We start from the raw sequence: 23891 nt of genomic DNA, 5'->3' as shown, positions 1-23891 counted from the left end.
TCAAAACAAAATATCCTTTTTATCTCTTAAAATTCGATTGTGTTAAAAAAAATAATAAACAGTTATTATGTTTTTTATTTTATGTTTTGCAATCATAAAAAAGTGTTTAAGATAGAGAACCTATAGTAATTAACCTTATAATTCAAACACCTCTCACAAAGTGCGATTCTCCACCACTTATGATGACAATTTTGAGGGAAGTAGATCTACAATAGAATGAGTCACACCTTTCATGACTAGTTTATTGTGGAAATTGTAATTGTAATCTCAAATATTTGGATTACTTTTCAAGTCATAGTTAGACAAAGAAACTGGTTTTGATATTTCAAAACGTTAAGCCTCTTCTGAGACGTACTGTGAGTCTTCAGGTGGACCAAATGACCTTGTAAATGAAATGGTGAGTGTCCTGTGAAAAAAAGGGGGAAAAAAAGAAAACATTCTATGTAACCGGATGTAGTGAAGGGGAATCTGAGGTATGCCTGCCTCCCCCCCGCCCCTCCCCTTCGCCGTTTCTGTCATCTCGTCACATCTCCTCTCGAGCACCGCGACTAGTCTTTCATCTACCTGGCTGCTCATAAAACCGTTCCCACTCCATCGCTGGGGGAAACCACGCATACGGCAACCTACAGCCGCTGAAGTTACGATGCCAGGTACTGAATAACGTCGAGAAAAAAGAAAATATCTTCTGGCGCGCGTCCACCTCGACAAAGTCACGCTCCGATACGCACGACCAAACGCGCGCACGGGAGAGAGAGCAGTTCACGCGCGGCAGATGCTTCCCCGTCCTCGCTGAGATGATGGCTCTGTGGACGCTCTTCTGCATCCTCGCCATTGTGAAAAGTAAGTTATCTGGTCAAAGCAGGTGAAGCGCTACTCTGAGGCTTTTATTCGCGGAACCAGGGGAATGTAATGAAGGTTGCTGCACGAGCACAGTCATTTATGATATTGATATAGAAGAATTGATGTTTGGAAGCAAACCGTAGCTCTTTTGGAGATGGATAGATGCTGGGCGGTGGAATATAAATCTATACTGTCACTCTGGTAATGTGGTAATATTTCATGTGTGACCTGAGTGTTAACGGATACATTATGTCCATATTTCCATTCGTCTTGTAAGTTGCGCACAGCTCGTGCTGTAGCGCATTAATATAAAATCACGGCGGCGGTTCTCTTTGTGCGCAGAAGTGCTGAGCAGCGGTTATGGCACTGTAAGCCTGGATGATAATACACATCATTATTGAAATGAGCCGCAACCGCCACAGCTGCTGAGATGTGATTTTTAAAGTCTCTCTGTGGTCGCATCTTGACGAAGATAACATTTAATTTGTGTCTATCACTCAGCACTTCCTTGCAGGAATGGATGGGGTATAGTTGCAAAGCTTGTGTTAAATTGCCATGTTCATAAAGCGAGGTTGCAGAAATGGCTTGAAGTGTGCGTGTGGAAACATTAGGCATGGGTCTTTAACCGCCTGATGCATACATTATTAAATCACTACGGGAAGTTGGATGTTTCTTTTAGCTTCAAAACAAGAATGCAATAATTCTAATCCAGATGTTACACATCTGCCACCATGAATTTAGGGTTGTATTGTCAAGTCATCTAAGTAAATGACAATTTCTTGATACACGTATAAAATAAAAAACAACAATAAAACATATAGTATGGTTATCATAATGAATTATGTTATTAATTATATTACCATCACACATTTTCACACATATCTTGCTGTCTTTAGTATAAATCCCTGCTGCTGTTGCTCTGAATTCATATAATTTAATAAAATCACATAATTCATTTTTTGTAAATAAATCATGATTAAAGGTAATCGCAATAAAATTTTATGGAAAACCCCATTGAAATGCCCAGTTATCACATATCAAAGTCCATTACAGTGGACAGAGTTATATTATTTTACATACAGAAACTGTATCTCCTAGAAACAGAAAATAATTTAGAGGTACTTTGTACTACTTTGGTCAGTCACTGTATAAACAGGAGAGTTGAATGATCAAAAGAGGTTAAAAAGTAAAGGACTCCAAAATGAAAATTTGCTGACAAAAAAAAATGTACTCACACTCAGGTCATTCAAGATGAGTTTGTTTCTTCATCAGAACAGATTTTGATAAATTTTGCATTGCATAACTTGCTCACCAATTTATCTTCTGCAGTGTATGGGTGCCGTCAGAATGAGATTCCGAACAGCTGATTAAAACATCACAATAATCCAGTCTGTTAATTAAAATCTTGCTCCATTATAAAACTCCATTATTATTATTATTTTTTTAACCATTCCCAAAAAATGAGTCTGTAAACCAAAGAACACAATCCTTAATACCTCCAGTGAATGGATGGCCTGTCAGGGTGAGTCAGTTTTCAGTAAATTGTTATTTTTGTGTGAACTATTCCTATTATGGTGAAGTAAATGTAACATCACCAGGGGCGATTCTAAGATTTTGATTTTAGGGGGGCTCAGCCCCCAATAAGGGTATGATTAAAAAATATTATTTTACTATTAGGGTAGGGTTGTATACTACTAACCTTATTGCAATCCACTATTCCATTGTATTCCCTGTATTTCATATATGGGAGTAGGAGTACTGACTGAGCCATATATAACACTGTAAAAAAAACTGTAAAAAAAACTAATACAGTTTTTTACATGTGACCAGTCACTGGAAAATTTTGAATTGGGAATGTAGATTTTTTTATTTTTTTTATTTTTTTTTACAATAAAGACTTCCTGATTCAGTATTAGGACATTCATGTTTATCCTTTGATGATACCACTGCTTTTTCTTATGAAATGTACGTGGAAATTGGCAATGAATCTTGGGAACACAGTGGTACATGGCCGCGGGAAGTGGGGGTGCTGGGGGTGCTGCAGCACCCCCTAGTGACGAGAGGGAGATTAAAAAAAATGTAGGCCTATTAAAATATTTGTAACGCGCTTGTAACATTTTTTTTTTTGGCAACAAGTGTGGGATCAGCTTTGACTAGCCAAGCAATTGTAAGTAGTACACTATAGTATTTTTTTTAAGGTGGTGGGGATGGAGATGGAGAGTATTATTTCGTTCGTGTGTTCTTTGTGTAATGGTTGTGGAGAACTGTTAAATGTATCGATTCAGATGTTCCAGATCGATTCGATTTCGATTCACAAGCTCTCAAATCGATTCTATTTCGATTCTCGATTCGATTTTCTATTAGAGCTGTAATCGGGCCTTAAAAGTTAAGCCCGACATGTCCCGAGCCGACACGTACATTTTGATTGACAGCTTTTTAAAAGCCCGAACCCATTTACAACCCGACATTATTCAAATGTATGCAGCACACAGCTCTTTTGCCTTTTGTCAGGAATTAGTAATTTATACATAGTTTAACATAATTTATACATGACTAACGTAATAGGCCACTTGGAAGTTTGAACAAAGAAATAAAATAAGTCCTCTGTAACATCGTAACATCTCAGCACTCTATAAATAGCCCTAAGGTATAGGCTCATTTAGCATATAAATAGGCCAACGCACCAATAAAAACAAGTCTTTCTTAAAAAATTTAATTAAGATAAATTATAAATTAAGATGGGTATTTGGCAATAACGAAATGAATTAAGATAAAGGCTCTGCCGGATTTGCTTCGCCATAGCAGCTGACATAATAAAATAATAATGCCAACATTAGCTTATATAGCCTACTCTGTCTACATTATGCATTTAAGACTCAAGTAATATTTAGTTATTATTTGAAAAACATTTACTCACCAAGATTAGGTAAGGCCTAAGTGTTTATGTAGAGGAAAATGATTGAATCCACTGTAGATGTCTTCAGCGCGCTCCTTCGCTCACTGATGGTGCGTCATCATTCACTCATTATTCTCATTATAAACATGGTCAAAACTTTTCCACACCTCAGACTTTGCTTTAGTTGCTGGTGCTACCAAAACGTAATCGTCAGAAGCAAGCCTCCGTTTCAACTACTCAGCATACATTTTCGCATATTTCTCGCGCTAATCGAAACATTACATGACCGCTCATTTACCGCACAAGCCCGAGCCCGGCACGATTAGTTCGATTGGCAATGGGCTTCTTCACACTGCCTGAACATGTGCAATTGTGCTTTTGAAGACAACTGACCACGCGCACCTGTCCGCGCGGTTGTCTGCTCAGACTCGGTACACACTCTCCGGACTCGAAGACGCAGAAAGTATAAGAGGCTTTAAGATGCAGTCTGTAAGACGCGAACGGGAGCATGACCTGACACACATTGCAGAAAATGGAACCACTGCTTTAAACTGAATGAATGAATGATAGGTTCGTCGGTAACATCGCACAAGGCACATAAGAGAGTGACATCTAGTGGAGAAGATTTGTAATTAGATTAACGCTAATCTTACGTTCAAATAAATACGGAAAAAAAAATCGATTCATGGCCTTTGAGAATCGATTTTGAATCGACCACATTTTAAAAAACGATTAATCGAAAAATCTATTTTTTACCCAGCCCTATTAAATAGTCGGAGATTCCTTGTGGTTTGTGTAAAAAGGTTGGAGATGGAGACAGAAAGCTTTATACTGTGCGTGTGTTCTTAGCGTAATGGATGTGGAGAACTGTTCAATAAACAAATTGCTTAAATAGTCAGAGATTATTTCCTTGTGGTGTGCGTAAAAAGATTTTGGAGTTAATAGAGTTGCGTGTGACATAAACGTGCAGTGACTCAAGCCAGCTGACCAAATCGATTGCATTGTTTTAGCGTTATTGTGAAGTTTGATTAATATTATATTTTGTTGTAATATTATTTGTTGTATATAAATGAGTTGCATGTATGTATAGGCTATCTGAAATTGTAATGAAAGTAATTATTTCGTTTTTTTCGATTATTAAACTATTATTTAAACTATTATTTCTGATTCTGCTTCTGCTTCAGATTAATAGCGCATTGCGCATATCTGAGAACTGATGTCTGTGTGTTTCAGACCCTGGCTGGCTGTGCACTGAAGTGTATATGACAATAAAGTAGTAAATCTCAATGTATATATTTTTAAAATGTATTTTAAATAGGCCTATAGGCTCATAGGTTTTTTGTAAAAAAAAAAAAAATTCACAGCACCCCCTGTTCAAAATTACTTCCCGCGGCCCTGCAGTGGTATTGTGTGTGTGTGTGTGAGGCTGTCTGTTCTATTCTCACCTGACTGTTGCTCATTTGCAGACCTACTCCCGCACGACAAAAAAAAAAAAATGTTGTATATCCATCTACAATGAAATATAAATTATTATATTTTATTATTATTATTATTATTATTATTATTATTATTATTATTAATAATTTTTAGCTTTTTAGCCTTTATAATCAACAATACGGTTGGTTATACATCAAGTCAGCCCCTGAACATTTATTTCATTTCAAATCATTTAACTAACCAGCTAATATTCATTAAGAATATAGACAAAACATGTATTAATGTAATTGTCTATTGGTAATATGTTTAATCTGTTCTATATTTATTTATATTTATTAAAAATAACATAATTATCAATTTGCCACTTCTATAAATCAATTACTTAAAAAAAAAAAAAAAAAAAAATCAAAGATCCCTTTACTCTTACTCTAATATATGTATCATGATACACTAATGATTAATTATTACTTAATACAAAATTATGTTTAATAATAGAAAACAAAATAACTCCACATGATGATTCTCTCTCTGTGCCATTTAGTACTTTCAGACAATGATGTGTGTCGTTAATAATTTATTTTGCATGGCTGCATAATGTAATGCCGAAATACACAATAATATGTTTTCAATTTCAAAAAGTAATTTAAATTAAATCATGATCGTTTTCTAAAGTATGTTTTCATGGGTGTTAATCGCTTCATTTTTGTTGGAAGAAAAAACATCTGTCACACTGTGATAAAGGCTGAAAGTGAACGCAGCGAAGACGTACTGGTATTGGATGCGAGAACACACACACCACACGCACACACGCACACACACACGCGCACACGCACGCACACACACACACACGCGCACACGCACGCACACACACACACACACCTTGTACTCTCTGATGTTCGCTCTGCTCGGCGCCCCTGTGGATTGAAAAACGCGCTGAATCCATGCAGACTCAGATAAGGGGAGGAGCCGGAACTTGATGCAGCTTGCCACCGTCTCAAATGAGTTTTTAAAGGGGACTGAAGCGATCACTAATTAATTAATCAAATAATTTTTAGGGGGGCTGGGCATAAGTTTAGGGGGGCTGAAGCACACACACACACACACACACACACAATTATCGCGGGCTGGTGGAAATCGGCTTAGGTCCTCCTTTCTAAGTGTCAGACCCCAGAAGGTTAATTCAGTTAATTAACTTTGACTACAAGTAAATGAGTAAAAGAACGTGTAACCGTCTGATGTGTGGTGAAAGGGTTTGTTAGGGTCAAAAAAAGAGGAGGGTCCTTGCGCCACCATCCCACAGCCCTGTTTTCCTCGTGGTATAAGCATGTTAAGATTCTCTTAGCAGCAACATAAGGATAGATTTAGTACATCAGCATAGTGTATTATACTTATTAGTGTATTATTAGTCAGTTAATGCAGTAACCCACCCAATTATATTAATGGTAAATGGACTGCATTTAAATACGGCTTTCACCAGACCACATGGCCATCCAAAGCGCTTTACAATTTTGCCTCACATTCACCCATACACTCACACATTCACACACCGACTGCGGTGTCTGCCATTCAAGGCGCCATCCAGCTCATCGGGAGCAGCTGGGGTTAGGTGTCTTGCTCAAGGACACCTCGACACTTGGTCAGGGGGAGCCGGGGATCTAACCACCAACCTTCCAGTTTGTAGACAACCTACATGAACCACTGAGCCACTGCCATTATATATAACCATTAACTAAAGAGGACTAAAAAAGGTGATGAACAGACATATATCCAGTGTCTAAATGATTAGGGTTATGTACAGTAATAAACACATAAGGAGAATAGCAGTGGTCTGTGGTGCCATCAGGTCACAAGCACTGACCTGTAGGACAAGTTTAGCTCTTGTTGAGATCATCTTTTGAGAAATATGGTATTATATGGTATTTTAGATAATAAAACTCTTGTCAGAATAAAAGTTGCCATGCTTTGCATTACCGATTTTAAGTTTCTGTTCTGTTGCTGAACTAGTATAAAATATTGCAGTGGAAAGTTTAAAGGGAAAGCTCACCCAAAAATGTAAATTCTGTGATCATGACATTAAAACCCATAAGACTTTGTTCATCTTTGAAACACAGATATTTGTAATGAAACCTGAGTGATTCTTCCAAAATTGTGATGCTTCAAAAAGTTAATGAAGGCATCATGATAGCATTCCTTGTGTATTGAGATTAATACTTATACAGATTGTGTCTTCTGAAGAGACACAATGTTTATATGTGAATAAAAGACCTAAACCAAATCTCTTGACCAAATAAGGTGATCGTGTCTCTTCAGAAAACTTGGATGGAACTGCTCAATTCATACAGATTTATTTTCAAATACAGATTTATTTTACTTATATTTGAAGTGTCAATGTTTGGAGGGACAAAAATCTCTCAGGTTTCATCAAAAATATCTTCATTTGTGTTGATGAATGGAAAAGAATGAAATTATTTTGTGTTTGGAATGACATGAGGGTGAGTAAAGGACAGAATTTTCATTTTTGGGTGAACTATCCCTTTTTAGCACTGCTTCCACCACATTTTACGTAATTTATTTAGTATAAGTTCAATATAATTTAGTTTAACAATATAATCAGTTTGAGTTAGTAATATTAAATAAAATGTGATAGTGATAGGAGGGCACAGTATTCATAGGCACCCACCCAGTCAAAATATATGATGAATCAATATTCAATTCCTCTCACCTTGTCCATTCTGCCCACGCATTAACTGTAATTGATGTCAGCAAGTCGGTCCTGACTCTGCATCGTTGAACGTGGCTCTATTTGGCCTCTTTATTAAGGAAGAGCAGATTTGGCAGTGATTTGGACTAAATTCCCATTCTGCCTTGAGGGAGCCATAAAAAATGACAAAACCTGTTGTGGAATGACTTATGGCCCACCTTTATCTACCGGCAGATCGATGGTGGAGACACAGAGGGTCAAGCCCTCTCCACCTCCTGCATTATAGCATTATTGCTACAAACTCACACAGGAATCACCTTTACAACATACCACTACATAAGTTAAAGATGAGATGGATGGATGTTTTCAAACAGAGCACACTGACTTATTGAGAGAAGAGACAGTGATGCTGGAAGCGGCTGTGGAACAGTCAAGTGAGAAACAGTGGACAGCGTTTGGTGTGTTTCTTCAAGAACGAGACAGATCTCAAAGCTGCAGGCTTGCAAACTAATCAAATTACATTTACGCAAACTTGCCCATGCGTGTATCACTGTCTTTCCCATTTGCACACACGCATAAAGAGATGTGCATTTTGATGGGTCAATAAAGAGTAGTGAGTGAAGGTGCGGATGGGAGGTTCACCTCCTGGTCTATTTTTAGTGTTTATTATTCACACATCAGTGCACACACACTCCCCCTCGCAGAGTATGTGTCTCTCCCTTACTTTTGGTTAAACACACTGACTCTCAAAGGACTTTCAAGGACGTTCTTGCATCTTCTTTTAGTACATATACCGATCCCAAACCCCACCATGCCTATGAGAGTGTCTACTATAGTTCACTCATGAAAGTTCCGTCATCATTTACTCACACTCATGTCGTTCCAAACTTGTATGGCTTACTTTCTTACGTCGAAATCAATAGGGAGATTATTTTCCATCCAATTTGTGCTCATTAGCCTTGTGAAGATGATTCGTCCATTTGTGCACTGTATCTGTATAAAGCCATACAATAGCTGTGGTTGAAAAACAGATCAAATGAAAGTCTTTTGCTGATATATTCTGTGGGTCCTGAGAACTGCTGCAACTGGATTATTGAGTCATCTAGAACTTGATCAGTCAATTAGTGAACAAATCATTCAGAGCTGTTTAGAGAACTGGAACAAACGATTAGTTGAAATGATCTTGCTCAAAATAATTATTTGTTCGCCAATCGGACATCACTTCTCTCATTAACACACCAAGTAGTGTTAGGAAGAAGATTTTGAATATATACATTTTAAGCTTTATGGGCAATTTTATGCTACGTTTGCTCTGAAGTTTGCATGATTTTTGAAGCTGTAAAGGTCCCATGCATTGAAATTGCATGTAAATGATATATGTGGTTTACAGTGAAATGTAATAATGAAATGAGCATGAAATGATAATCTTTAATAATCTTTGATAATCATTTAAAAGTTTGGTGTAAATTCAATTTATTTATTATTATCTTTATTATTTTTTAAATGTCTACTTTTATGTACCAAGGGCACATTAAAATGATTAAAAGTGACAATGAAGACATTTATATCTATTTTTTTAAATAACATTTATTTATTTATTTATTTGATTTATTTTTCAAATTAACATTTATTTATAAAAAAAGTAAAAAATATCTTTCAAAACTTTCAAATTTGAATAATTTTTCACAATATGAATGTTTTTACTGTATTTTTGATTAAAAAAAATGCAGCCTTGGTAAGCATAAAAGTGCATTGAAATAAAAAAAACATATTTTTCTTTCCTTTCTATTTATCTTACATCTCTCTCTCTCTCTCTCTCTCTCTCTCTCTCTCTTTCTCTCGCTGTTTCATGTAGATATTGTGGCTTATATGTGCATTTAACATGCTTACATTGCGCTCTTGTCATCTGATCTCTATGCCAGTCATACTGGCTCAACACTTTAGCCCATCTAGATACGGCAGTGATCTGGCACTCTGGTCTGCTCTCATATCTCTGATCCATAGACCATTTCAACAGCCAGCAAATGATACTGAGATTTCACTCAGGTTTCAATTTCACACAGATATCCAACCAGCATGTCTTGCATACTAATCTTCTACAGTAGTTGGAATATCTAAAATGTAAAATAAGAGTAAATTAGAGGTCTTCCGCCTTTTCATGCCATGGACCCCTTAAACAGACAGAGGAAGAGAAACAGATTGCTGCAATTTTAAGCTGGCTGCATGGTAACAATGCATATGGTACCATATTAATGTATTTACACACATATTACTGTATTCACATACTTTCATTGTGAAGCCATTAAATAACCATTGACATGTATATTATACAGTACTATACATTACATTGAGTTTCTTCAGTTTTTGGTTGACATTAAAGCAATATTTTATTTCTTTTTCATATAATTTTTCATAATGATTTAGAAAGAAAATATGAATTGCCATAAATGTTGAAAAAAGTGAGGTAAACAGCACATAACTCTGATTCAGCAAAGACCTTATGAATATTCAGAACTCATTACCTTATTTATTCTGTGTTGACCTTTTGTTCATTATGTTCTGTCATCAGGCAAAACACATGTCCAGATTATTTGCGGAGAAAGACAGACTATGATGTTTCTTGAGATGTCAAGTATTTTCCTGGGGGACAGAAAGAGAACACAAGCAAGTAATGTGGAGAGAAAAAGAGGCTTTTTAACCTTTAGCTTTTTGGATGCCATGGCAAAAGGCTGTTATCAGTAGAGCTTTATAATTTGACTATGAAAAACAAGCTAAACAACTAAAACAGCTACCATTAATAATTAATTAAAGAGCCCAATCTTATATTCATCAAATTCAGTTTTTAATGCATTCAAAATAAAATTATTATTTGAGAAAGAAATCTAATAAAAATGAATACAGAAATGTATTTTTATATTAATATGGATTATACATTGCTAAAGCAAAATAAAACACCTATAAGTGTACTATTGTGGTGGTCAACACTTAATAATAATTAATGCATTTCTTTATGTTAAATATTTAAACAAAAGTAGGACAACAGGGCCTTGATGGTCAGGTGTATTCATTTCTGATGAGCTGCCGTTTTAATCCAGATGTGCCCATGTGTTGCCAAGCCAATGTTCATTTTAGATGAGCGCAAGCAAGCTCAGACAAGCCATTCCAAGTCAGCCAGACATAACAACACAAGCTGGACTAATTGTAAACACTCAATTTTCAGAACCATTTTGTGTCTATAGAGCATAAACAGTAGGGATGGTACAGAAGGAAGCCAGAAACAGCAGAAAATGTATGAAGGGAAGCATAACAATGAAACAGGTCCAGAGTGCTATTAATCCTTTTACAGCACATTTAAAGAGGGCACTGTACACTCAAAGCTGAATAAGAGTGTTGTTGAACTGCTTAAAGGCTGATGTGCACAAATGCTGCGATTATGTTTCATGCATATTTCAGCAATGCTAATGCGGTTTTATTGCACAGAATGAAAGAACATCTACATATGATTCTTATTACATTATATGATATAAAATGACAAATTCAGAAATAATGAATTTGAGAAATTTCTAATTCCTCTGGTAAATGAAAAAGTGACATCAAAATTAAATTCTGACAGGTAGAATTTGGAGACATATTGTCATGCAGGATTATGCTGTAAAGAAGACAATGTTAGCCAGATGAGCTTATGAAGCCGACTCCCCTCGTGTCCTCGTGGAATGGATGCGGTATGTGTGATGCAATGTGAATGTGATGTAACTCAATAGCATTCTATGGCCAGCAATTTGTTTGGCCCGTCTTTGCAAGCTTTCACCGTTATGAGTGCTCAGATCAATACCATCAGCTCTAAGCATCTGTCTAAAATACATCATCCTATTCCTACTGAATCGACTTCTCTCCGAAGGCATGTACTGTAGAAATGCAGCGAATAAATATAGCACAAATATGTATATAATACCCTGTATGGAGAGACTATTTTGTGCAGGGGATATTTAGCAGCTACTTACAGCTGAATGTAGAGCATGAACACCACATGCAAATTAGCTTTTTTATATGTTTGACATCTTTGATATTTCATTCATTCATTAAAATACTATCTATTTATATGTGTATGAATGAATGTGTATATGAATGTGCAGTGGCGGCTTTTGCCAGTTCTCTCAGGGGGGGCAAATGTTTGCTCGATTAATGAGGAAAGGTCACCCATTCAATTGATAAATTCATGGCTAGTTAAAGATTTAAAGGGAACTGAACTACTATAGTGTTAATTAAAAATAAACTGACATTAGGAATCAATCTATTGCTCTCCTTATGTTTCTATATGCGTGTTAACAGCAGTATCAAATGAAGACTGATGCCAGGATGTGGTTTTTCCAAAAAAAACTTTTATTTTATATGACTTCCCGCCCTATATAGATACTTGTTTGATGATTGGTTGTCCTAATTCTTTAATTACCAATTTATCCTTATTGCTACGAAGAATGAATAGTATTTCTTTCAATTACACAATAGACTTAATCTGCGCTGAGGTAACGTTCGCCGTGATGTCGATCAAGTTCAGCTGACAAAGGCATAGCTGTCCCTGTCTCTCTGTTTTCTTTTTAGTTTTTTTTGTTTGTTTGTTTTTCACATTTGATAAAGATTTTAAAGTAATTTTTCTTTTTTTTTCTTGTTGTTAATATTCAAAATAGTTTTTCAATATTATTGGATGTCGCTGTTCCCACCAGTCGTTACACAAGTTAAAGTTACACACGATGATGAAAGCATGTGTGTGTATGTGATAGGGCTGCCCTCGACTAAAGATTTTTCTGTTTGACTAGTAGTGATTTATTTTAAGCATTAGTCGACTAACCACACATTTATTAATAAACCATTTAAATCAAGCTAATGAGCCCTTTATTGCCTACATAGTCTAATAAGCGCTCAAGCGCACACATAAATCTTGCCACAGCACACCAGTGGAAGTAATGATAAATGTGTCAGGGAAAATAGTCAGATTAAACTGCATTAACATTTTAATAATCTTTTGATAAACTAGTGTTTTCTGTGATTTCGGCTTAAGAGATGAATTCGGTGACACTGACTCGTCATCTTCACAGTAGTGGATGCGCCTGCATGCAAGTTTCACATGGATTACATAATCTGAGAATATTAGTTTTTTTCAGATTTGAATTGTCTCATTTCAAAGTAAACATTTCACTCTAACGATAGGCCTATATTTTTCATGTCTGTAAAGCAAGTATACACAGAGTTAAGCACTCAAATTCACAGAGGCCGAGACGGCAGAAAGCACATCCTGTTTGCTTTCATTATTTTACAAAAGCACAATGTTTTGTTGTTATTGTGAGTGCACACAAATAAATATAGAGGCTTTACAGATTCAAAAGATGTATTACTCTTATCTGTATGACCAAAATGACAGACTATTTTAAGAGCAAGTGACCACATCGGCGCCTCCATCTGTCCTGCTGTGAGCATGCAATCTGTTCAGTTTTCACCCTCTGCAAAGACACTTGAATAGCGCACATTTTTCTAGGTTAATATTAGATTGAGCGGCCATGTAAAGTTGCTACTACTTACATATTTGAGATGATAAGCTATATTTGAGCCGTTAATGATCTGTCTGTCACAGACTGCGTGACCTCACCACTTCCTGTGGATTTTTTTTCTGCGACTAAGTGACTAATAAAATTTTAGTCGATCAAGCCTCTTATCGTCGACTAAAGGGCTGCCTCCTAATAGTCGACGAACCTTTAGTCAACGAGAAGAGGCTCGTCAATATTGCCCAAGTATGTGAACTAACCTACATAAATGTGGTTTAAAAAGAATGGGGAAAAGAATAAAGATGTAGTCCACCAAAAAAATTTACATTTTGTCATAATTTATTTATCCTCATGCTGTTCCAAACCTGTATGACTTACTTTTGCTGAACAAAAAAAATATATATATATTTTGTAGAATGTTGGTAAACAAAACATTTTAGTTCCCATTTACTTCCATAGTATTTTTTCTTTTAAATTATGACAATTTATATATGTTTTTGGTGGGTTATGTCTTTGAAAGAAAATTATGTAAAAATGATTGCTGTCATTATATTTTGTAAGGAATTTATAAAAAACGTGTGAAAAATTCTATGTGGATACTACATGGATTGATGAATGACAATGTACTGTAGTTGGTTAATATAATTTACTAAAATATATATTAGGCTATTATTTATATTATTTAAAATAAAAACATTATTATTTGCTTTGAAAACATATTCATGGCAGATCAAATTCTTTATACAGTATATGTGGTATTGCTGCTTTGGGCACATGTTTCTCAGACCAAGAGATGGCATTTAAACTAGTAGTTTCAAATATTTTTCTCCACACAAGCCAAAGCACATGGAAACATTATAAGCACTTATAAAGAGCTGGAAAAGACAGCACCCCACTGCATGGCTTTATATAGCACAGCAAACTCACAGAGAGAGGATCAAAGATGAAGAGAAAACATGCTGATTTATTAAAATACCTTCTGCTTCAACACAACCCAGCACAACATTGTCTTGAAAAGGAGAGAGAGAGGGAAGAGAGAGAAATGGAAATGAGGATAGTCATTGCAGCATTTGCTAAACATCAACAAACGTCATTTCAAAACCATGGACAGACATAAGGGGTTGGTCGTCTGCTGTTGTAATAGCCTTCAGTCTTCTAGGAAGGCTTCATACTTGAGGAAGAAACATTGATCCAGGGATTTGCTCCTATTTATGTGCAGTTGTGATCTTAATTCATCCCCAAAGATGTTCAGTGGAGTTCAAGCTTTGTGCAGGCCAGTCAAGATCAGTTAACCTTTTCTATATGAACCTTGTTTTGTATATTACAATTCTGAAACAGAACAGGTATGCCCAGTTCTACCTAACATGTTTCTGTGAAGAGACTGAATGGCTGTAGCTGTTTCTGGAGCTTGATTAAAGGTGCATGTTCAGGCACATTGCTAGCGCAATGCTATTTTAAGGAGCTGAAAATAGACTGTGCCATAGACCAACTCAAACCTGGTCTAAAGTCTGGTGCAATGTTTGTTCTTTGTTATTTAAATAGCGTGTTAGTATAGGCGGGACTGCAACGCGCATACACGCTGCTTATTAAACACTCATTAAACACAGGGACGCACAGCAGCACACAAACATGCCAAATGTAAAAAATTTAAGGATTGCAATGCATAAGATTTTTTGTAGGCTAATTATATATATATATATATATATATATATATATATATATATATATATATATATATATATACATACATATATATATATACATATATATATATATATATATATATATATAAATAAATAAACATAAATGCCTACATGTCATAATGGATAGTCATCGTATGTATTTATGTATCTATTTGCTCGCACACGAGCAGCTCCGTTTCATCTCAGAGACACGTTCTGTCTTTGTGCTTGCCGAATTCTGCCGTGTAAATAGCAAATCCTTCATGGCATGAGCACAACTGGCTCTTAAATGGAATGGAAGATGAGACTCTGATTGTTTTATTTCACATTACGCCCAAAAAAACACCCATTACTCATTAAGAGAATAGGGACAACCCGTTTAGACCATGCGCCCGGGCATGCCAACAATTTCCATCGTTAAAATAGCAAAAGTGGATTTGGACACGCCCTGAGAGCACCTGCGCAGTGCGCTTCACACTTTGCGTTTAGATAGAATAGGCCCCTTAAGTTTGGTTGAAAAATATTTTGGGGAGGTATGATTTTTCAATGTTTCTGAAAGAAGTCTCTTATGCTCACCATGGCTACATTTATTTGACTAAAAAGTAAAATAAATAAAGTACAGTAAAAAGACTAATATTATTAAATAATAATAAAATGTAAAATAACAGTTTTCTATTTGAAAGTATTTACAAATTATTTTATTCCTGTGATGCAAAGAGGAATTTTCTGCAATCACTATACTCCAGTCTTCAGTGTCACATGATCCTTCAGAAATCATATGCTGATTTAATTCTTAATTTTTTTATTTTTGTGGAAATTGTGATACATTTTGTTTATTCTTCTTATTATTAAATATATATATATATATATATATATATATATTTGGTAACAATGTAAAAGCAATTAATGTGACTTTGATCAAGCATTCTACATACAAAGCAAATATTGCCTATAGTTCTACTTAACAGTTAACACATCAGTTGCAGATTTCTTTTTCACTTTATTTGAATTTTTTTATTTCCGCCCTGATGATGTTACAGTAAATATTAAAATATACTAAAATTACACAAATGATTCTGTTCAAAAGGTGATTGTGTCACGATAGGTATTGGGGAAAAACACAAAGAGAGGGTAGATCCAAATGCAGGTAAGGGTTTTATTTAAACAGAGGGGTAAATACAAAATAAACAGTCATGAGAGACAAATCAAACAAAAAGGGAACCGGATGAAACGGGGAACTCGGAAGAACGGAAAGGTAGAGGAAGTCTGGTGGAACGAGAGAATGAGACACATAGGGTAAGACAAAGCAAGACTGATGGACCTGAAACACAATGACATCAGACAAGGACTCCGTGACATAGACTAAGACAGACTGGGTATTTATACACAGAAGGATAATTGGGAAACAGGAGACAGGTGGGGTGAACAATCAATCAGGTAACAAGGAGGAAGGTGACCATATAAGGGAACAGGAAGTGATCTGGGACAGGCACCGTGAGAAGGAGGACATCTAGTGGAACCCCGGGGAACAACAACCCAGACACTGTGACAGTACCCCCCCTCTACGGAGCGGCTACCAGACGCTTAAAGACAAAACATGACACAGAGACCAGGAGGGAGGCGGACAGGTGGAGGCTCAGGGGGAGGGACGGAGGGCCAGAAAAGGAACACATGAGAGACAAATCAAACAAAAAGGGAACCGGATGAAACGGGGAACTCGGAAGAACGGAAAGGTAGAGGAAGTCTGGTGGAACGAGAGAATGAGACACATAGGGTAAGACAAAGCAAGACTGATGGACCTGAAACACAATGACATCAGACAAGGACTCCGTGACATAGACTAAGACAGACTGGGTATTTATACACAGAAGGATAATTGGGAAACAGGAGACAGGTGGGGTGAACAATCAATCAGGTAACAAGGAGGAAGGTGACCATATAAGGGAACAGGAAGTGATCTGGGACAGGCACCGTGAGAAGGAGGACATCTAGTGGAACCCCGGGGAACAACAACCCAGACACTGTGACAGTACCCCCCCTCTACGGAGCGGCTACCAGACGCTTAAAGACAAAACATGACACAGAGACCAGGAGGGAGGCGGACAGGTGGAGGCTCAGGGGGAGGGACGGAGGGCCAGAAAAGGAACACATGGGGGACAAACACCAGAAATGATACATAAAACCGGGAGATCAGGAGGGAGGAGGACCGGAGGAGGTACAGGGGGAGGGACGGAGGGCCAGACTAAACTAAAGAGAACAGACAGAAACAGAACTCAAAAAACACAAAACATAAGTCCATGAAGGACATGTTGAGGCGTCCACTAGGACGGAGCAGATGACCACCACAGCCGTGTGGTCAAGGCCAGAGCCCTCCAGGGCGGAGCGGAAGACCACCACGTCTCTGTGGTCGAGGCCGGAGTCCACCAGGTCGGAGCAGAAGACCACCACGTCCTCATGGTCATCACCAGAGTCCCCCAGGGTGGAGCGGACGACCACCACGTCCTCGTGGTCACCGCCAGAGTCCCCCAGGGCGGAGCGGATGACCACCACGTCCTCGTGGTCACCACCAGAGTCTCCCAGGGCGGAGCCGAAGACCACCACGGCCTTGTGGTCACCGCCTCGGGAACTGCATCGGGAACTGCATCGGGCTTCGCCTCGGGAACTGCATCGGGCACCGCCTCGGGAACTGCATCGGGCACCGCCTCGGGAACTGCATCGGGCTCCGCCTCGGGAACTGCATCGGGCTCCGCCTCGGGAACTGCATCGGGCTCCGCCTCGGGAACTGCATCGGGCTCCGCCTCGGAAACAGCATCGGGCTCCGCCTCGGAAACAGCATCGGGCACCGCCTCGGAAACAGCATCGGGCACCGCCTCGGGAACTGCATCGGGCTCCGCCTCGGGAACTGCATCGGGCACCGCCTCGGAAACAGCATCGGGCACCGCCTCGGGAACTGCATCGGGCTCCGCCTCGGGAACTGCATCGGGCTCCGCCTCGGGAACTGCATCGGGCACCGCCTCGGAAACAGCATCGGGCACCGCCTCGGGAACAGCATCGGGCACCGCCTCGGGAACTGCATCGGGCTTCGCCTCGGGAACAGCATCGGGCACCACCTCGGGAACGACCTCGGCCTCGGGAACAGCATCGGGCACCGCCTCGGGAACTGCATCGGGCTCCGCCTCGGGAACTGCATCGGGCTCCGCCTCGGGAACAGCATCGGGCTCCGCCTCGGGAACGACCTCGGCCTCGGGAACAGCATCGGGCACCGCCTCGGGAACTGCATCGGGCTCCGCCTCGGGAACAGCATCGGGCTCCGCCTCGGGAACAGCATCGGGCTCCGCCTCGGGAACTGCATCGGGCACCGCCTCGGAAACTGCATCGGGCACCGCCTCGGGAACTGCATCGAGCACCGCCTCGGGAACTGCATCGAGCACCGCCTCGGGAACTGCATCGGGCTTCGCCTCGGGAACTGCATCGGTCACCGCCTCGGGAACTGCATCGGGCACCGCCTCGGGAACAGCCTCGGGCTCCGCCTCGGGAACTGCCTCGGGCTCCGCCTCGGGAACAGCAGCTGCCTGTCTCCTCCTCCGCCCTCTACGATGGGGAGTCGGTGGCGTTGAGTCGGCCATCTTGTGCTGTGGTGCTGGGCTGGCGGCCATCTTGGGCTGTGACGCTAGGTTGGCGGCCATCTTGTGCTGTGGGGTTGGGCTGGCGCCCATCTTGTGCTGTGGGGCTGAGCTGGCAGCCTTGTCTGGACACTCTGGTGTGGTTGTTGCATTCCACTGGGCACGATGGTGCAGGTAATTGGTAAACCCCCAAAAGTCCAGTATCTCTAACCCCTTCATCTCCCATGAAGGTAAAGGATCATCCAGGCAATTATTAAATAAATCCTTTAGTGCTGCATCATTGTAACCTAGCCCGACTGCCATAGTCCAAAACAATTGCGCCAGGCCACCCACCTCACTTCCCTCTTGATGAAGGGTGATTAAGTTCTGGTATCTCCCCCTCCGTTCCTCCATGGTGGCTGGGGAACCGATTCGAAATCCCACACCGCTGGATCTAGGCATGACGGAGTCCTTCTGTCACGATAGGTATTGGGGAAAAACACAAAGAGAGGGTAGATCCAAATGCAGGTAAGGGTTTTATTTAAACAGAGGGGTAAATACAAAATAAACAGTCATGAGAGACAAATCAAACAAAAAGGGAACCGGATGAAACGGGGAACTCGGAAGAACGGAAAGGTAGAGGAAGTCTGGTGGAACGAGAGAATGAGACACATAGGGTAAGACAAAGCAAGACTGATGGACCTGAAACACAATGACATCAGACAAGGACTCCGTGACATAGACTAAGACAGACTGGGTATTTATACACAGAAGGATAATTGGGAAACAGGAGACAGGTGGGGTGAACAATCAATCAGGTAACAAGGAGGAAGGTGACCATATAAGGGAACAGGAAGTGATCTGGGACAGGCACCGTGAGAAGGAGGACATCTAGTGGAACCCCGGGGAACAACAACCCAGACACTGTGACAGATTGTTTGATATCCTTGATTGCTACTCAGTGTTGTCTTCTAATAATATGTAAGTATCTGTTATGCAGCATCTTCATATAAAAAAATAAACTTCATCTTCTATATAAAAAATCTTATTTTTAATTTTGTTTTCTATTTTTTACATGTAACATCTTACAGATTATGTAAGAGGTATTTAAATGTATGAGGAAAGGTGTTATGTAACACTATCTCAATCTCTCATGGTCTTTTTTAAAGGGGCCATGACATGAAAGTATTTTTTTTAAAATGTTATGTTTAAGGAGTTGCTCAAGCATGAGGAGAAAATCTGAAACTTGCAAAACTTGAACATCAAAATCTAAACCTGCATCTGTATACTATGTATATACTATGTATATATAATGAGTCCTGTCTGCTTTTGTCACAATGCACCGTTAATGTCTGGTGTAGAAAGAGCGGCTGAACACCAGTGGACAGGATCTTTGGTGCGATGTTGCATAATTATTCATCAATGTCTTATGCAGAAAGATATTTGCCTGTGTCATGTCACAGATTCCACAATAGCCGTTTTTGGAGATTGATTAAATACTGTTCACAATGAGGAGGACATTTTAAGTTTTGTAACTTGCAGGGTGACTTAATGGTACAAAGACCACTTATATGTCAGAACTTAAAGGAAAAATTAATTTCTCATGTCATGACCTATTTAAGACAGAAGCAATAAAAAAGCGAAACTGAGCGGAAAGGGGATACTGCATTTAAACAGAGACAGAGAGATTTAGAGCATGTACAGGTGGACATGAGCACAGAAGAGAAAGAGAGAGTTAATGTTGTGTGATTAGAGTCTTTATTGATCAGTGCAGTTGAAACATCTTTCCTGTCCACTGAACATAACAAGAGCAGCAAGGACAAGAAAATAAGACAGCGGGAACAGAGAACAGGATGAATGAGTAGTTAGAGAGAGAGACAGAAGAAATGTATTATGCTAACCCTGAGAAAGGAAAAATCAAGAAGATGAGAGAGGTGGAGACCAAAATGCTACACTGTCTCTTAGTGCAATATGAAAGAGAATATTTGAATTGTTTGTTATAAGTGTACACATAGTCATTTTATCTAAAGATTGCAAATATGCCATGTTCTGTGTTGATTCATTTTGGTGGGACTCAAGTGGGGAAAACAAATTTTACTAGATTTGATGAATACAGCCATCTCACTGGATTGATCTTTAGGTGCTATTAGTCAATTGCTGGAAGCATGCAACAAGGTTTTTATAATAATGCATGATCGGTGCTTGCCTGTCACTCTCAGAAATAAAGGAGATTTGAGGCAGTGCTTTTCTGCTATCCTGCCAAAAGCTGATTCGGGGTTCGTACAAGGTGCTCAAAGTGCTAGAAGTAGTCTACGTAAATCTGACTTTTTAAAAATTTAACCTGGAAAACCCTCAACATATTTTTGAGAAGGTACTTGAAAAGTACTTGAAATTTTAAAGAGCAGTATATATGAAATAATATCATCTTTTCCCTTGATAAAACAATCTTTTTACACAAAATTAACAATGCACTGTGTCTGATATAAATACATAGCAGTTTCGCCTGGCTTTTAGCACTGCACGAGATCTCACGATATTACTACTTGATGTGAAAAGCGGTCTCGCGATATTAGTAGCCAGTAAGTTGTGTTTGTGGTAAAACTTTTGATAATGCTCACATTATATTGTTTGGTATTTTATTGCATGTGCTGTTTGGGTTTTATTTGGTAACGCTTATAATGTCTGGCATGTGTTTTGTTGCACTGTTACCATTTACTAGCATCCCTTACGAAAAATACGTTTATTCATGTGTGCTAAAAATAGGAAAGTATGCTTTTAGTTTACTTTTAATGTACTTCTCATAAATGGGCTTCATGTACTCATGTTGTATACATAAAGTATGATGTAAAGTTCACTTAAAGAAAACTTAGTATACTTGTATACTTGTAGTATAAAACTACTAAACTTGTAGTTTACTGAGACTATACTTCAAAGTGTGCAAAGTATTTAATTAGTAAACTATCATTAAACCTATAAGTTCACTTTTAGTATAATTGCAGTACAAACTACAGACATAGAGGTAAACTAGTTGTGTACTCAAAGTTTGCTACTGTTATACTTAAAGTATACTTAAACCATACTTTTATATACTAGAAAGTGGGCCATTTTAGTCCCAAGGAATATTGAAACAGTACACTTACAAGTATACTACTAGAACACTGATATTTTTATACTTGCTACATAAAGTATGCTTAAAAATATACTTGAACTTTACTTAAGTAAACTTAGTAAAATAAACTTGAAGTATACTACTTTTTAGTAATGGATGGAGCGCATCTCCTTCTCAGCCGGTCAGACCAGAAAACTCCTCCTGTGCATATGCTGTGAAGTCACGCACCTGATGGAATTTACCGCTGATTGGAGAACCGGCTTTACTGATGAGATGCGCATAACGATCGGCCGATCGTGATCGGAGCAGCCCTATTTCTAAGTATGCAATTTGTTGTACACCATGATTTTAAAATAAAAGTTTAACCCCTCGCTCTGAGTTTGCAGGTGGACCTAGATTAATTAAAATATTTAAAAATACAACTGCATGTTTTGATTGGTATGATTAAAAGAAAAATATTTTGTCATTTAAAATAAAATCTTAAAAATAGTATTAAAATATTGTCTCATTCTAGTAAACCAAGTATCTCTTTATCTCGTGAGCTAAATGTCATTCACCGTAGTGTTGATAAGTGGTGATATAGCTCATAATTTCCCAAGTGTATGATACAGATTTTATTCTTCAATTCAGTCATATTCATGAAAAATCAGTTTGAATAAGGAAAGCGATAACTTTGTCATAATATCCTTTCAAATGTTAAAGTTGCCATGCTTTTGTGCTGTCTTATTACTTTATTAGAATTTGGAAGGTCATAACAAAATAGTTTGCTAAGTAAGATCTCTGATTTTAGTCCTTGAAAACCAAAAAGGTAGTCCTTGAAAGTCCTGGAATTTCATTTTGCAGTTTCTGTACAAACCCTGTGAAAGCTGCTGTTCCCTATCTGTTGGTCACTGAGTCATTTATGTGTTTACATTTACATTACATTTACATTTAGGCATTTAGCAGATGCTTTTATCCAAAGCGACTTACAAATGAGGACAATGGAAGCAATCAAGATCAACAAAAGAGCAATGATATACAAGTGCTATAACAAGTCTCAGTTAGCTTAAATGCAGTACATGTAGCACTGGCTTTTAAGTAATATAACAAATAAAAAGAAAACAGAATAGAAAAAGAATAGAGCAAGCTTGTGTTAGAGGTCTTTTTTTTTTGTTGCTTTTTTTAATTGTATAATAAATAAAAATAATAGAGTTAGACTGCAAAAAGATTAGAAAGCTAGTTAGATTTTTTTTAAAAATAGAATTAGAATAGTAAGTGCTAAAGTTAGAGGGTCAAATAAAAATAGAAGAGATGTGCTTTAAGTCAATTCTTGAATATTCTTGAAGGAGTTTTGAAGCATGTTCTGAAAGAAAGGGCCTGATCTTCTAGATCAGACAGTTTTAGCAATGTGGTCTGAGAAAGTTAGTAGCTGATTATCAATCATTTTTGAAGGAGTTATGGTTGATGTGCCTAACTGGATGGTGAAATTGTGAAATGATGGGTTTGCTGGAACCACAAGCAGTTCTGTCGTGGCAAGGTTGAGTTGAAGGTGATGGTCCTTCATCCAGCAAGAAATGTCTGTTAGACAAGCTGAGATGCAAGCAGCTACTGTCGGATCATCAGGATAGAATGAGAGGTAGAGTTGAGTGTGTATGCAGTGGTATGAAAAGCCATGTTTCTGAATGACAGAACCTAATGATGCCATGTAGACAGAGAAGAGAAGTGGTCCAAGAAGGAAGAAGGGAAACTGGTCTGTAGTTCTCTAAAAGAGATGGGTTGAGGGTTGGTTTCTTAAGTAGTGGAGTTATACGAGCTTGTTTAAATGTTGAGGGAAAAACACCAGTGTGGAGGGATATGTTAATAATGTGAGTGAGTGCAGGCACAACTGCAGGAGAAATGGCTTGAAGGAGATGAGAGGGAATAGGATCAAGCGGATGTAAGGGAAACAGGTCAATTTAGCTCAAAGGGAATCATTTAAGATTTTAAAGGGAATTTGAACAGAATCACTGTTTCACGGCTGATCACTGAGACGCCCTGCGATTCACTGAACGAGCCGTTTAACATCAAATCTGCGCTGGATATTAATATCCAAAGTATAGTGAAAACAC

At 38.5% G+C, this 23891-nt stretch overlaps 1 protein-coding gene across 1 annotated transcript in view; it reads left to right on the top strand.

Annotated features, from left to right (window-relative positions):
- The first annotated feature begins 548 nt into the window (after positions 1–548).
- LOC128031140 (neuronal acetylcholine receptor subunit beta-2-like) overlaps positions 549–23891 on the top strand; it is a 35159-nt gene continuing 11816 nt past the window's right edge. The window contains exon 1 of the mRNA XM_052619380.1: positions 549–840. Coding sequence (XP_052475340.1) covers positions 795–840 — 46 coding nt within the window. The 5' untranslated portion in view covers positions 549–794. The remainder of the gene's footprint in view (positions 841–23891) is intronic.

This window comes from Carassius gibelio, chromosome A16, assembly GCF_023724105.1.
Source record: "Carassius gibelio isolate Cgi1373 ecotype wild population from Czech Republic chromosome A16, carGib1.2-hapl.c, whole genome shotgun sequence".
Classification (NCBI taxonomy): Eukaryota; Metazoa; Chordata; class Actinopteri; order Cypriniformes; family Cyprinidae; genus Carassius; species Carassius gibelio.
Note: the sequence above shows the minus strand (reverse complement) of the source record. Positions and strands in the feature narration are given on the sequence as shown.